General features: G+C 37.9%; 1 protein-coding gene across 1 annotated transcript; it reads left to right on the plus strand.

The window, feature by feature from the left end:
* Positions 1 to 1779: 1779 nt before the first annotated feature.
* Positions 1780 to 11190, plus strand: LOC125652838 (G-protein coupled receptor 157-like). The gene is made up of 3 exons (XM_056150016.1): positions 1780 to 2349; positions 4166 to 4371; positions 10614 to 11190. Exons 1-3 carry the CDS (start codon positions 1806 to 1808, stop codon positions 10971 to 10973), a joined length of 1110 nt encoding a protein of 369 aa, XP_056005991.1. The 5' UTR covers positions 1780 to 1805; the 3' UTR covers positions 10974 to 11190.
* The last annotated feature ends 6363 nt before the right edge of the window (positions 11191 to 17553 follow it).

The raw sequence follows: 17553 nt of genomic DNA on the forward strand, positions 1-17553 counted from the left end.
ATTTCAGGCCTCAACCGTCCGCAGCTTTTTGTGACCCGTAAATCGAAGGTTTTTATAAGAGGTGGATCTTTTCAGAGAGCTATGTACACTGAATCCGCTCGAGAAAGTGGGCGGGCTGTAATCGGTTAATGAAAACTCTTGTTGTATTACATCAAACATGTCATTCAAATTGTTCAATCGTCTCATTCAATTGTGTCGTCACACAACGCAATACTATGCAAGGTGAAGATAACGAACAGTGATCAATCTCACAACTCCTACAAGCAATACAAAATAGATAGTTGGGCAAACACGGACCCCTGGACACACCAGAGGTGGGATCAGGTGCCTAGGATGAGTAAGCATCCCCTGTTGACCGGTCACACCCGCCGTGAGCCCTATATCCTGATCAGGTAAACGGAGTTATCCGCAGTCAAAATCAGTGTGCCAAGAACGGCTTAACAATTGGTATGAAACACGTCAGACAGCATTTGACCCAATGCGAGGTTGTATTGACGAACTAGATCGTTATAACGACCATAGAATTTGCGAAATGCTGAATTCAATCGAGACTGTTGAAATCCCTGTACCATCAACTTGTTTGTCAGTAGCTTACCTCGAATTAAAAATTGACTATATCCAGAACAAGCTCTTGCATATCGAATCAGTTGAGATATATAAACACCATATGCAGGTGATAATGGAATATTGCTACACAAATAATGGAAGTTGACGATGGAGAAGCTGAAATCATCCCATTTGTCATACAGTTGAGTTGTCAGTTTGCCGTTAATGTCTACTTTCAATAAAATATCTAAGTATGAAGCAGAAGTGGACGACTCTGTGGTGTCCTTTATTTCGAGCTCACAGGGATATATCAAATCGACATATGAATGAAAGCTATCATTGTTAATAGACAAAACGTCATCGATATATCTAAAAGTCGAATTGAAGGTCACAGCGAGAGATGTTTTCTTCTCACGTAGAAGTTTTTGAATAAATTCTGCTTCATATGAATATAAAAACAGGTCAGCTAACAAAGGAGCACAATTCGTGCCCATGGGAATTCCAACAGACTGTTGGAAGACCTGCTCACCAAAGACCACGAAGATATTGTCAATGAGGAACTCTAGCATATTTTTTATTTCAACGTCAGAGTACTTGTGCGTGGAATCAGAGTGGTGTTTAACAAAGTAAGTTTTTGAATGACCGATCACTAGATATGAATATTTCCGTTTTCCGTTTGTATATCGGGTAAAGTGTTCTAATTCAAAGGTGAATTGCGATAAGTGAGATATTAAGGCAATCTAAAATTAGACTTGTAAATTCCGCTCCTTTATGAGACTCCACTTGTATGTGAAGTGTGTCGTAAAGGAGCGGAATTTACAAGTCTAATTTTAATTCGACTGCACGAAGGGGGAAACTAATTACATGTACATGTAAATTACAAACAGGCTTGTATAGTGAATTAAAATAATATTTCTTTTACTAATGTGTAAAAACGGTATCTCAGATGTAAATTCAGACAAAAAGGGGGTTTTCAGTGGGATTCCCCAGTCTATTAATTCAACACAGGCATTATTAAAGTTTAACAGTTTAATCCTAAAACCTACAATTATGCATATCTTTGTTTAAAACTACATAACTTTATTTTTCATTCTAAGCCTTAATAAACTTGCTCACTTGTTAAGTGTGTTTATTATAGTTACTTTGGGTGAAAACGATATAATTTTCATGAAATTAATTATTCGGCTATTATGGGGTTCATAAACACATATATGACTGGATGATATATAGAGCAAAGCGGAAGTTGTGTATTCATCTGCATGTATATCAAACCACGCTTGCTGTGGATATTCATATCAGTTTTTGCGGCAATGGCATCGTCAATGTGTAGCAATGAGTCCGCCTGGACAAATCTAACTTCCTCAATGGATAACAAAAGGTTACCCGACTCAGTGCTTATATGTACTTTTGTAAGTAGTTCTCTGTCCATCATAGGAGCAATCGTCATATTTGTAACCTATTGCACGATTCCCGAGGCAAAGAATCAAACCCGACGTCTACTCATTTATCTGACGATTGCCGACCTTCTGACTTCATCGGGGAATCTTCTAGGAGCTATACGATATTCTTACACTCACCGGAATCAGGGACTAATTACAGAAGAACACATCATTTGGCACTGTCATCACCCGGACGATATTTGTGCCGCTCAGAGCCTGATAAACACATTTTCTGCGCTAGCCTCGTTTTCATGGACTATAATTATTGGTCTACATATTCTCTTAGCGCTTGTGTATCAATCCGAATGGTGTTTTACTACAATGCCAAAAGTTCTGGCCCATTCTGTGTCTTGGGGTATACCACGTAAGTCTTTTTGTCTTGAATATTAAGCCGAGGCAGTGATATTTCAACCCTTCGGATTTGAAAATATTTGATCGTCGTGGGGGATCATAATAAGCCTACTCTTTTATCAAACACCACCACGACGGTCTTTCACGCACCAAAAGAGTTGTGATCTCTGACACGGGGCAACTTTTTATGTCCCAATTTGACGGACCATGGATAATTATGCTTACGGAAATTGGATACAAAACAATGTTTAATTACGATGTATTGTTCATTGAATTTGAAATAATACGAGATCTATTATATTATATTCCCAAGGATTTTTCAGTTTCATTGGGGTGCTGTTATATGGATAAGGGGATTATGTACATCAAAGCAATATACATGCACTGTACATTGTATATTCTGATGATGTTTAAATCCACAAAAATCAGAACCCACCAAATAAAACGATTTCATAGTACATGTATGTTAAATACAATATTGCGATTTAAAGATTGAATAATTTATGATGATTACTTTTTTTATACGCTCGTCTTTAGAGGAGGCGTATTATGGTACAGCGATGTCAGTACGTTCGTCCGTTCAGCGTTTTCTGTTTTTAATTTCAATTCTCTGTCATAAATCAAGCTGAAAGTTGCTATGTAACTTCTTTGTGGATCACTTTATATCATGTTCCAATTTTGATCTACCTCGACCTATCTTGCAGGAGTTTTGTCCCTTTGTTTAAAATTTGTTGTTATAAGGATACATAATTTGCCCGGCAAACTCCTCCAACGATTTTCAAGTGAGGAGCGTCGCATTTTACAGAGTGTTTGTACGGGTATTGAAGATGTGCATGTGGCAAGGATTTTGATTTTTGTCAATTTTTGAGAAAATTACAAGCTATTGAACTAAGTCCGTTTCGAGGAATTATTACATAGAGAGTACATGATTTGTGTGTTTTTCCTTCCACAGTTTTCAAGTGAGGACCTTCTTATTCTACTGAGTATTTGTATGGGTATAGAAGATGTGCATGTGGCAAGGTTTTTGATTTTCGTCAATTTTTGAGAAAACTGTAGGTTGTTGAACTTGGTCGGGTTTGAGAAAATATTATATTAAATCCTCTTTCAGTTTAGATGCTAGGGTCTTTGTAAATAACTTGAAGGTGTCCATAGTGCTAGGATTTTGAGTCTCAACAATTCTAAATTTTCTTTGATGTTTTAAATATTTACATGTTGAACTTGGTCAAAGTTTATGAAATATTTTACACACAGAACTCTTGGTTTGTCTATCTCCTGTCACAGTTTTAAGCCAAGACCCTTTATTCATACGGTGCAATAAAAAGTATGTCACAGCCTGATGATGGCGGATACTACCGGAAGCAAAGTCCTACATGTACAAACACTCTATGTAAGCATTTAAATTTTTCGCAGGCGTATTATGTAACGTTTGCAGTATTTTTGTTTCTTCCTGATATAAAAGTGTCGTTATCCCTATGACTTCTGCTCAGTATGTTAGTCAATATTAAAAGGAAATTACATGTACCACTTTTTTTTTTCTTTTTTTTTTGCACCATCTTTTTAAAATAAAAATAGTAGGTTTTCTGAAATCCAGACTCGCTCGAAACACACTGGGTCGTGAAAATGTTTATTAAAGCTATGAACGATGAACATAAATCAAATCGATCGCTAATGCGAAAGTGCCATAATTTCTAATGACATCACTTTAAGAATATTATAATGTGCATAAAAGCATGTCAAATTACTTCTTGGATCCGCTAAATATTCCCCACACCAAAATCAACCGACGTATGAAACATCTACTAATAAATACATTTATTACTATCTTTTAGTCGTGATCACCTTGACAGCTGCCTTCAAGAATGTTCTCGGAGAGGATCTATCCATCGGAAGCGGCCCATGGTGCTGGATTAGGGGCTGTTTGGACCAGGAAAAAACCATCCTGTGGATGACAGTGAGTGGGAAAGGCTGGGAGATCCTGACCTATATCGTCACAGCGTTCCTGTACATTTATCTCAAGTACTATATGATTAGGAAGGTAAGCAAATACAGGTTCCACAGGCAATTATACCGCTTGGATTCGAATTTACTATTAAAGGATAAAGGTATAGAACTCTAAAATATAGGGTACCCAAATTCACCAATATAAGAACAATAAACCAAATTATACTCTGTATTCTAATATACAGTGTGCGTAGTCAATCTACATGTACAATACTTCCAAAGTTCATCCAGAAATTTCGTATACTTCCCAAGATATGCAGAAATGAATTCGGAAAAATGCCCATTATTTTTTGGTCGAATTTTAGCTGGGCCCTGAAACAATACAACTAAACAGAATGTTTGAGCATTGCAACAAGCTATTACATAGAATGTGCTGCATTAGATATAATTTCCAAGATGATTTTCTTGCCCCAATTCATAAAGTTAAGTCCGTAATAGCTCCAAGTGACTGAAATTTGTAAAACTGTCTGCACTTTCACTTATCATAGCCATTTGACCGTGCCACTAACATCCCAAAATTGACATCATTACTATAAATCGTCAAACACCTGTGTTAATGTGGTTTGGATAAAAATAGACATAATAAGACAAATACTTGTTATTAGCATAATTTATGTATTATGATGAATTGCTATTGCTAAAAATTAGTATTTGAGTCTCTAAATCATTATGTGTCCTTTCATCCTTTTAGGTAATTAATTGTACCGATCAAAATTGCTGACTAATTTCCAATTTTTATATCCTCCAAGTTATGGAAATAATATATTAAAGAGAGTAAAGACTACATATTGAGTCCTTATTTTAAATGTTGGGGGAAATGGGGGGTGGGGGTGGGGTGTTGGTGTTAAATTTCAACAACAAATGTTTTAGCATTCTTTCCTTGAAACATGTATCTGAACGTTTGGTACAGACCCTGAAGCGTACTACTACACGTTGGTACAGACCCTGAAGCATACTACTACACCACTTGCACGGAACGGTACGAAACGATTCTTGCACGGAACGGTGAACGGTTTGCATGAAACGCAGAATGATCTGCACGGAAAGTTGAACGGTTTGCACAATACGCTTCGCACTCACCACTTTGTAGGCGTGGCTTGCACGCTTTGTGAACGGTCTGCACGAAACGGTTGGCGTGGCCTGCACGCTTTGATTTTTTCGGTATAAATTGGTTCATCCTGGTTAAGCCCCTGTCACACTATAGCGTTCTGTTAGACGTTTGGTTGCGTTTTGAAATATTGGAGAAACGTCGACATTCTTAAAATTGAATTTCTAGGTCGACGTTGTCATAACGTTCTTGTAACGCTCACCCAACGTTCGCGCAGTGTCAGGCGACGTTTGTCGTCGAAAATAGCTGCAAAACTTAGCGTTCTCAGCGCTTTGATAGCGTTCTCATAGCGTTTGGGTAGCGTCTGCCTAGCGTTTCATTGTTTATTCCAGCGTCTAGCCAACGTTCTCCACGTTTGCCCAGCGTCTAGCTAACATTCTTGACGTTTTCCCAGCGTCTAGCCGACGTTCTCGACGTTTCCACAGCGTCTGCCTAGCGTTCCTGTAACGTTCCAGTAACGTGTGGAGCGGCTGTATAACGTTCCTGTAACGTTTCACCAACCTCCGGCCAATGCCAACTGCAGGATGTTGTGATGCATGAGAGCAGCAACAGCATACTGGTGTTTCTCTTGGTCTGTCATTCTTCTGAGGTCTTCACTCTGTGAAACTTCCAACAGAGCGGTGGCCTCTGCAAGCCCCTTTATATATGGCAAGTGGCTGCCAAACCCTTCTGAACGCTACCAGTAGGTTACAGGCGCATTACAAGGACGTTACACTGACGCTACAAAAATTCAGAACGCTGACAGACGTTAGGAAGACATTGAAAGAGCGTTACATGAGCGTTAAGAACGCTCGGTGAACGCTCTCGAACGCTGCGAAACGTTGGCGAATCGCTGGGCTGATGTTCGACGGACGTTACACATTACGCAAGTGCTTGCCACGCGCCGGACACTCGACCCCGATGGGCGGCGTCCGCCTAGCATCCAGGGAACGTCCTGACTTTCGAGTAACACCCACCAACTTTCGTGTAATGTTCCTCTAACGCGTAAGTAGCGTTTTGATAGAACGTCGTTAATTTTTGTGCACACCCCAAAATATTTTCACCCTCAGCGTTTGCAGACGTCCCTCGACGTTTCCCAACATTTGCCGACACTCGTCTAACTTTCTTGTAACTTGTTTCTAACATTCTCGACGTCCCTTTGCGTTTCGTAACACGTTACACGAACGATAGTGAGAACGTCATAGTGTGACAGGGCCTTTAGATTAAACAAGGAATGGTTTCATTATAACGGCAGTATTCTAGATATTACAGAAAGGTTGAGAAGTAAATGATAATGATTTTAAAATGATTGCTCATGTACGACGCGGTAAGTTTCATGCTTACTTATTATATCAATGACTTATGAACACGTTGGAATGAAAAAAAAAAATTAATATCTTTTTTAATTTCGGAAATAAAAGAAAAATGTGCAAAAATCGTATCGTCACGGAATATAAATTTATCAAATTTTATTGATTCATTGCTCTATTAAATTAATTGAGACTGAATATGAAATGGTCGCGCATATTTTCGCTATTTTTGTACATTCATTCTGAGTGTCGTTGAAATACATTTGCAATATCTATATTCCATGCCTCTTCCCAAAGACAGAGCTAAATAAACCTATACATTTTATATACATGTGTACGTGTATGAAAACAGATAAAATGATTTCAAAAAAAATTTCTTGTTAGGAAAGATTTGAACCTTATTTGGCAGGGAGAGGGTGGTGAACGGTGTGCACGAAATGATAGGCATGACCTGCACGCTTTGATTTTGTTTCATCCTAAGGTTAGTTTAAACAAAGAATAGTTTGATGACTTGTGAACACGTTGGAATAAAAGGAAATTAATATTTTTAAACTTCGGAAATAAAGGAAAAAGATGCATAAATTATATCGTCATGGAATATTGATTATTCAACTTTATCTATTCATTGCTCTATTATATTCAGTGAAAAGTCGCGTCTGTTTCGCATTCATTGCTCTATTATATTCATTGAAAGGTCGCGTCTGTTTCGCATTCATTTTTAGTCGCGTCTGTTTCGCATTCATTTTTGAGAGACAAAAGATATAAACACATCTTTCGTCATGTTTCAATTGCCCCCGCGGATTCTCACACCTTCTGTACGAATCTTGATTTCAAATACCCGGATTAGCTGACCTCTAATGTAGTAAAACAAGAGTACCGCAAACGGTACAATATACGCCCGTCGGACAGTGAGTCTGAGACTAAATATCAAGGCAATATCTGTATCCGTAATGAAAAAAAAAGCCTGGAAAACTGTCTGACCTATTTTTAGTCCAAAAGTAGGTCAAGGATGGACCAATCCAGCTGAAATGCAAACTGAACTTGTATTCCTCCAAGGGGAAGCCTCCGACTAAATTTTAGGGCAATATCTACCCATAATGGAAAAAAAGCCCTGAAAACTATTTGACCTACTCTGTCTTAATGTAGGTCACGGACGGACGGACCAATCCAGCTGAAATGCAAACTGAACTTGTATTTCTCTGAAAGGAAGCTTATGTGTAAATTTCAGGGCAATATCTGTATCTGTAACGAAAAAAAGTCCGGAAAACTGTTTGACGTACTTATAGCCCTAAAGTAGGTCAACGATGGACCAATCCAGCTGAAATGCAAATTCATTTTTATAATTCTTGAGGGAGATATTGTGACCAAATTTCAAAGTTGTACATGCATCCGTTACAGAAAAAAGTCCGGAAAACATGACCCGGGACGGACGGACAGCCAGCCGGACGGACAGCGCTGATGACGGGTGTATAAAAAAGTACCTTGGAATTTGCGTAGAATATACAAGTATTCACAGGTCGGTATTTGCATTATGCAAACAACCCCGATAAACAATTTTGATGAAAATATTTTTTATTTAAAAAGAGAAAGTTGATCATACAAGTGTAACAAGACAAATGAATTACTCCTATATACAACAAAAAAAAAAAAAAAAAAAAAAAAAATAATAAAAATAAAAAAAAAAAATACCGAGGGCAGAGATATACATGTCTCTGCACTTTCTAGAAACTACCAATTAAGGGTGATAATATGGTATCGGATTTTGCTCTGCCTGGTGGTTTTATAATAAACTGACAGTAGGCTGTTTTCTTCCGATCATTTGCAGATTTTCACTGTTTAAAGCCCGTTTTAGAGACATTTTGAAATAATTGCTCAAATTCCCAACAATGTTTACCTGTCCTACATGTACATCCCATGCCGAAATGACTTGCGCGGTCTGTACCTTTCTAAGGGCGTGGTTTTAACGATCTGCACGTTTGTATGGCGTGGCTTGATCATGCACGGAACGATTCTTGCGCGAAACGGTCTGCACGGGACACTGAATGGTCTGTACGGAACGGTGAACGGTTTGCACGGAGCGAAACGAAATGCTTTGGAGGTGTAGTAGCACGCTTCAGGGTCTGTATATTTGAACTCTTGAAAGACTAGATTACTGACTATTTGGTGATTTCGTTCCAGATTCCCTTCTTTTTCTCCGAAGTGATATCACTAGAAATTTTTGCAAACAGAATATCACTATTTGTGCGAATTGTTTATGCTAGCCCTTGTATTTCATCAGCCGTCCAATTAGGTTTTCTTTTACTGAATTTGTTCACAGGTGCTTTGGTCATAATATATGAATACACATCTAACCGTATACATATATCCGCCACTGGTCTCAGATTTTCCCTATATATTTCTATGTAAAACTTTGATTCCCAAAGTGGCCCCATCCTACTACCCCCGGGGCCATGAATTGAACAAACTTGAACCTACTTTATACCGAGAAGCTTTCAGGTAAAATCCACTCTTATGTCCATGTGGTTCTTGAGAAAGATTTTCCCTATCTATTTGCATGTAGATTTTTTTATCCCCGATGTGGGACACCTTACTCTCGGAGGTCATGATTTTAACAAACCTGAATCTCCGCTGTGTCAAAAAGTTTTCGTGTAAATTTAAGCTTTTATGGCCCAGTGGTTCTTGAGAAGATTTTTAAATGACCACCCTATTTTTGCATTTTTGTGATTATCTCTCCTTTGAAGGGGGCATTTGAATAAGCTTGAATCCCCTTCACCCAAGGATTATTTGTACCATGTTTTGTTGACCTAGTGATTCTGATGAAGTCGCAAGTATGAAAAGTTTAAATACAGACAGACGACGGGTGATCAGAAACGCTCACTTTCACAAGAGCTTTCAGCTCAGGTGAGCTAAAACCCGAGGCCCCAGTCTCAGCAGATGTGACACGATAAAGATCCCCGTTGCTCAAAGGTCATAGGCCTAAATTTTGCAGTCCTTCATCGGCAATGTTGAAGTCTCCATTTGAGTGAATAACTCGAGAGCGGGACGTTAAACAAGATACAACCAATCAATAAACCAACCGTTTACCTGAGCAATATATAGGGCATACGGCGAGCATATCCGGTCAACAGGGGATTCTTACTCTTCATACGCACCATATCTGACCTGGTGTCTCCAGGGGTCCGTGATTACTCTTCTCTCTTCATTAGAAATATTTATGGTAATAATGCTATTGGTTTATGTTTTCGATAACTTCACTTTTTCATTCGCAGAGTACTTGCGTTAAAAGTGAAAGTTACATGGATGAAATATTGAAACCCGAGGTCCCGGTGTCGTCCATCCTTTACGTTATTAAAGACACCCCCCCCCTCTCCAATAATAAATTCTTAACCGCATGACTTGCACTTTCACTTATAAATGAGTACTTCTATCGTAAGGACCCAAATATGAATATGTTGTATAAATTATTTGTCATTGAAATAAGATAATTCAAATATAATGTACATGTATATACTTAACCAACAGGAAATAAGTGTATCATTGGACAATTTGTTCACATACGAATATTTTTCCCCTAAGCAACTTAATCTAATACATGTACCAGGAAATATAACTGTGAACTTCCCACAAAACACTATGGCAATAAATACTGCAATTCTCATGGCTTGCGTTTTTCATTTACGGATATAAACAATAGTCAATACACTCCTTTGCATAACAATTGAAAACAACTGTGTATTTTCCACCTGCAAATTCTCTTTGTGTCTATTGCAATCATAAACTGAAACGGAAGTCTTAAAATATTTTCATACTTCTAAAAAAAAATTACCAGTTCTCTTTCTTTCCGATTTGAAAAAAATATATATTTTCTTTCATTCACAGCGTCGTAGAGAGGGCCAACCCAACCTCCGTTATAGCCAAATCTCGTACCGTCTCCGTGATGACGACGAGAATTACGTGCTCCTGTGGTTTGTTCTTTACATCTTACGAATCTGGGGAACGGCAAGATATGTGATATTTGTCTACAAGGCCAGTACGGGTCAAACGTCCGTGCTGGACTTTGATCAGACAGACATGGTACTTATGCACTTTCAGAGCGTTGGTGACAGCTCCCAGGCGTTTTTCAATTGTCTCCTTTTTTGTGTCATGGACACCACAGTAAGGCGAGGATTAATAACTAGGATCTTCTGTCAACAGAACCAACTTCAAGGAAGACAACTTAATGAATACAACCAGATTTAAACAAGTCTAAGTGATTTTTCTGTGGAAATCAAGAGGGATAGTATTAAATCTCTAAAATTCAAGGTTTTAAACAAAATTCTTTTCGAAAATGATATAATCATTAAAGAAGTATGAGATGTTTTCTGTATTTCTGTCAACAACAAACTAATGATTCTGATGCCTGAGAACAGTTTCTGCTGTCGTCATGTATTTTGAATACAGTTTTTTTTCTGATTTAGTTTGGTTTCATTATTTTCCCACACGAATTTGCACTGGTGCATATGTAGTTCTATACACAAATGATGTACAATATAATAAGTAACATGTAAAATACAAGAACAATTATGTTTGTTCTTTAGCCTTGCTGGAATCTTCCATATTTTTTTCTCCATTCGTATCATTTCACACAATGAGGAATTGAGCATGTGATTTGTATGGAATGGAAGATATGTTGTCCCGCACGCTTTAAGGGCAACTATTATTCGCATCCAAAGCATGTCCTAATTCGCTCGTTGTTTAGCAATTAAACCAATTCAATAAACATTTAATTTGCAGTGTTTATACGTTTCTAGATTTAGTGCTAGCTTTTCTGTACATCTTTTGCTTATGTAAATCTTTTACTTATGTAAATATTGATTTGACATAACACATCACACTTCAGGTTGATTTCCTTCCAATAATGTTGACATCGATATCTTACAGCTACGTCACAAAAAAGTCAGAAGAGGCGGATTGGAAATCTAGAACCGATTAGTTTTATAGAGCATTTAAGATATGTACTTTTTGTAAAATTGAAATCACAGAACATTTCCAAAATCAAAAGCGTCAAAACATACGTCTTTTCAACACTTTGCATCATTATCCCGCACAATAAACAAAAAGATAATATCATAAACAGCTGCTTCAGGTCTTCCAACATCCTGCTGTAGTTTCCATGGGCACAAATTACACGAGAATTTAATATCCAAAAAAACTTCTACATGACAAGAAACATCTTTCCAACTCGATATTTAGATACACCAACGGCGCTTTATCTATTGACATTACTCACTTTCATTTATACGTCAATTCAATATATCCCAGTGAGCTCAAAGTAAGTCATAGTGGGACGATTTACTGAACAGAAGTGTTAATGACAAAGTAACAACTTAGCTTTTTGACAAACAGGATGACATCAGATTCTCCATCGTCAATTTCCCATATTTATGTAGTAACATTCCATTTATCGGCGTGTAAATGATGTTTATGTCTCGTAACTGATTCGATACACGAGAGCAAGTTTTGCGTATGATCAATTTTTAAATTGAGACAGCCTACTGACAAATTACTTCATGTTTCAAGGGTTTCAACAGTTCTGTTTAAATAAACCATTTGGCAAGTTATATGGTCGTTATAATTATCTTATTTGAAAATACACTGTACAACCTGTCATTATGTCGAATGCTCTTTGACGTGTTTCATACCAACTGTTATGCCATTCTTTACATGCTGACTTTGACTACGGATTACTCCGTTTAAATGATCAAGATAGAGGGCTCACAGAGTGATTGACCGGTCAACAGGGTTTCTTGCTCTTTCTAGCACCTGGTCCCACCTCTGATGTTTCCAGGGATCTGTATTTGTCCTACTCTCAATTTTGTATTCCTTTTAGGATTTATTAGGATCCCAGTGAACTCGAAATAAAAGACACCACAGAGTCGTCCACTTCTGCTTCATACTTAGATATTCTATTGAAGTAGAAATTAACAGCAAACTAACAACTCAACTTTATGATAAACGGGATGATTTCAGCTTCTCCATCGTCAACTTCTCATATTTATGTAGCAATTTTCCATTATCACCTGCATATGGTGTTTATATCTCTCTCAACTGATTTGACACGCAAGAACTTGTTCTGCTTATGGTAAGTTTTTAAATCGAAGCAGCCAGGCTACTGACAAACAAGTTGATGGTGCAGAGGTTTCAACAATCTCGTTTAAAGTCAGCATTTCGCAAATTCTATGGTCATTATAACGATTTAGTTTGCCAATACAACCTATCATTGGGTCAAATGCTGTCTGACGTGTTTCATACCGATTGTTAGGCCGTTCTTGGCACACTGATTTTGAATACGGATAACTCTAGAGCTGAAACGACACGCCCCCTTCACGATACGATACATATTGCAATACTTATGTCACGATTCAATACGATACAATTTACAGAAGAAACCAATAATAACATTGAAGAAAAGTTTAATTACCAAGATTTACATTCACAATTCTAAGAGCAAAATGTTTCTAAATGGTAAGATGCATGTTGGTTCTGTAGTTTAAATTGATAAAGCTTAATATTATTATTTTCGTAAGACTCTAGGTAAACAAGAGTACCGCAAACGGTACATAATACGCCCGTGAAATGCTTACATAGGGTGTTTTTCTTGTGCTATAATTTGTATAACTTTGCTTCAGGTATTATCAGCCATCATGAGGCTGTGACAAACTTTCATATGAACAAAGGGTCTTAGCTTAAAAATCTAGATTTCCTCAAAATGGACCAAGTTCAACAACCTGTAATTTTTTCAAAAATGGAAGAAAATCAAAATCCTTCCCCAGATGCACATCTTCAATACCCATACAAACACTCCACAAAATAAGATGGTCCTCACTTGAAAACTGTGGGAGGAGTTGGGCGGACAAATTATGTACCCTCCATAGAATATTAATTTCCAAATAGACCAAGTTCAACAACCTGTAATTTTCTCAAAAATTGTAGAAAATCGAAATCCATCCCACATGCACATCTTCAGTACCTATACAAACACTCCACAAAACAGAGATGTTTGTAAAACACATATGCCCCCCTCCCCAAATGGTGCAAAATTGAAAAGGGTTATACACACACATCATTTAATTGATAGTAGTATCATCAATTCAAAATACTGAGCAGACAATATCTTCCTATGTCAAGAGTGAATTGACCATGTGACCTAAAAATCAATAGGGGTCACCTACTCCTTATGCTGTACCAGTGTACCAAACACAAGACAATATATTACTATGTCTAGTTCAACAATTGACTTTTGACCTCAAATTCAATATGTGTCATCTTTTCCTGAAGATGTACCAGTGTACTTAGTTTGATGTCTGTCAAGCAAAAGGGTTATCAAGATATTGAGTGGACAGTATATTACTATGTCCAGTTTGACCTTTGACCATGTGATCTCAAAATCAATAGGAGTCATCTCCTCCTGAATATACACCACTGTACTAAGTTTGATGTCTTTTAAGCAAAGGGTTCTCAAGATATTGAGCGGACAGTATATTCCAATGTCCAGGTTGACCCTTGACCTTTAAACATGTGACCTCAAAATCAATAGGGGTCATCTTCTCATGAAGACGTACCAGTGTACCCAGTTTGATATCTGTCAAGCAAAGGGTTCTCAAGATATTGAGCAGACAGTATATTCCAATGTCTAGTTTGACCCTTGACCTTTAAACATGTGACCTCAAAACCAATAGGGGTCATTTTCTCCTGAAGATGTACCAGTGTACCAAGTTTGATGTCTGTCTAGCAAAGGGTTCTCAAAATAATGAGCGGACAGTATATTCTAATGTCCTGTTTGACCCTTGACCATGTGACCTCAAAATCAATAGGGGTTATCTTCTCCTAAAGTTATACTAGTGTACCAAGTTTGATGTCTGTCAAGCAAAGGGTTCTCAAGATATTGAACGGACAGTATATTCCTATGTCTAGTTTGACCCTTGACCTTTGACTATGTGACCTCAAAATCAATAGGGGTCATTTTCCTTTGAAGATGTACTGGTGTACCAAGTTTGATGTCTGTCAAGCAAAGGGTTCTCTAGACATTGAATGGTTAGTATATTCCTATGCCCAGTTTGACCCTTGACCTTTGACCATATGACCTCAAAATCAATAGGCGCCATCTACTTAGGATGTACCAGTGTGCTAAGTTTGATGTTTTTCAAGCAAAGGATTCTCAAGATATTGAGCGGACATTATATTCCTATGTCCAGAGTAGATTGACCCTTGACCTTTGACCTGAAAAACAATAGGGGTCGTCTTCTACTCATAACCAACCCACATATGAAATGTCCTTATCATCAAGTGAATGGTTCTCAAGATATTGAGCGGACAACATGTGGTCTACCGACCAACCAACCGACCGACCAACAGGTGCAAACCAATATGTCCCTCTTCTTTGAAGGGGGCATAATAAGAAGGCTCTCACTTGAAAACTGTGGGAGGAGTAGGGCGGACCAATTATGTACCCTCCATATAATAATTATTTCCAAATAAAGGGGCTACCCTCCTGGAAAAAAGGTCGAAATGGATCAAATTGCAGTATGATGTAGAGTGACCCACAGAGAAGCTACACAGTAAGTTTCAGCATGATATGTGAAATGGAAATGAAATTATAAAGAGAAAACCCCGAACGGACAGACGTACAGACATCGCTGTACCATAATACGTCCCGTCTAAAGACGAGCGTATAACAACAGTCTGAACGTTATTTGACGCTATTTTGTCCCTCATGCAGGTAACAAAATCATTGCATGCCGAACCTGATGTATTTTACTGAACCAGTTTATAATAAACGTATTGCACCGAAAATCGAGGCAATGAATTGAACATTGAATCGAGGGTTTATATTGAACAGTATCGATATTTCGGTGAATCGTTTCAGCCCTAAATAACTCCGTTTACCTGATCAAGATATAGTGCTCACGGCAGGTGTGACCGGCCGACAGGGTATGCTTACTCTTCCTAGGCACCTGATCCCACCTCTGGTATACCCAGGGGTCCGTGTTTGCCCAACTATCTATTTTGTATTGCTAATAGGAGTTATGAGATTGATCACTGTTCGTTATCTTCACCTTTCATTAGATCACTGGGTTTTTTTTTTCATGAGGTAGCATATAGTGAATATTCTTAGCTACCAAATATCTTTATTAGTATTAAGAATGGATTGTGTGTCATATTTATTGTGAAAATGGGAATTTTTGTGTCCAACAGCTATAGAATATATACATTCTTTTCATCCCGTGGGGATCCGGATTAGAATAGGTCTTCAGTATCCCTTGTTTGTTGTAAGAGGCGACTAAATGGGGCGGTCCTTCGGATGAGGTCCCGTGTCACAGCAGGTGTGGCACGATAAAGAACCCTCCCTGTTCAATGACTACAGTGTATAAGCGCCGAGCATAGGTCTAACTTTTGCAACCCTTCACCGGCAATGGTGACGTATCCATGAGTGAAAATCTTTCAAGAGGGATGTTAAACAATACACAATCAATATACATTCTTTCCACACAAAGGTTACTTCAAGTTCACTGTCCTTTTTAGAGCGGACATCAATTGTATCTATACTAGTGGTTTATTACGAGTTTTGTACTAATTAGCAACATACACACTATGTATGAAAATGTTCCTATGTTTTTGTAAAGCCAAACTATAAACTCTGTTCAATAAGATTCATCATATATCCTCTGGTAATTTTACACATTTATCGTCATATCGTTAGTGTTTAGATTATGTAAAGACGTTTACGTATGCATTGATGTAATGAGGTATAGAATTACAAAATAATAAATAGGTGTCGGATCAAGTGAAAAAGAGAAAGTTGTTTTCTTAACCTCCTTAAAATATGACAACGTGGAATTGTGAAATTATCAGCTTATAGGAGTTATGAGAGTGATCACTGTTCGTTATCTTCACCTTTCATTAATGAGTTTGACATCTGCTGTAATGTTTAATTGTGCTATCTATTGTCCCACAAACTCGAGAAGTTTGAAGTCATTGCCCCATTTACAGATATTACAACTGCATTCGAATGCAATTGTCCTGAAAATCACTAACAGTTAAGCATCTATATTTATTACAATGATTGTTTTATCAATGCCGCTCATATACTTGACATTGATTGTATATATAACTGGATCTTCCCTAACAGGCTAATACCCCGGAGTAATCCAAACCAGAGCATATTCCAATCCCGTATTCATGCAAACTTCAACAATTCCTGCATTACATGGTTACGGACCAGACTAAGGTTCTCATTTGTAACCTTGACCAGTTGTAAATGATCTTTGTTGGAGGTTCAAGAAAAAGTGAAAATGATTTTTACTTCCGTCAAATGAACGTCGTTAAAGGCCATGATACACTTTCTGATCATAAGCAATACATGCACGAGATTCGAATATTTCCCCATTGCAAGACACATTCCCATTTGACCTAGGTCAAATGACCTTGGTTCAAGGTTATATCAATCCATCTGGTCATTAGAATCTTATATACGAAGCGTTTGCTTCTCTTATCTGCGAGATAATGATGTGGTCCAGACAAATCTTTCGAGTTCTATTTACCAGTGAACTTGGCCAACTGAAGTTAGTTCAGGGACACGACGCACAATCTGGCTATAAGCAACCTTTGTTGTTCAAAGTTATTGCCTTTTTAACGCCTCTTCATAACAGAGTGATGGCCTTGACAAATAGTGGGATGGGTGGACAGACAGACAATTAGACAGACATGGTGATGCCTCTATACCTTTCCTATTTGTCGATGGAATGATAAAGTCTAAATGCTCCAAATTCTCCATTACGAT

Source organism: Ostrea edulis, chromosome 1, assembly GCF_947568905.1.
Source record: "Ostrea edulis chromosome 1, xbOstEdul1.1, whole genome shotgun sequence".
Taxonomy (NCBI): domain Eukaryota; kingdom Metazoa; phylum Mollusca; class Bivalvia; order Ostreida; family Ostreidae; genus Ostrea; species Ostrea edulis.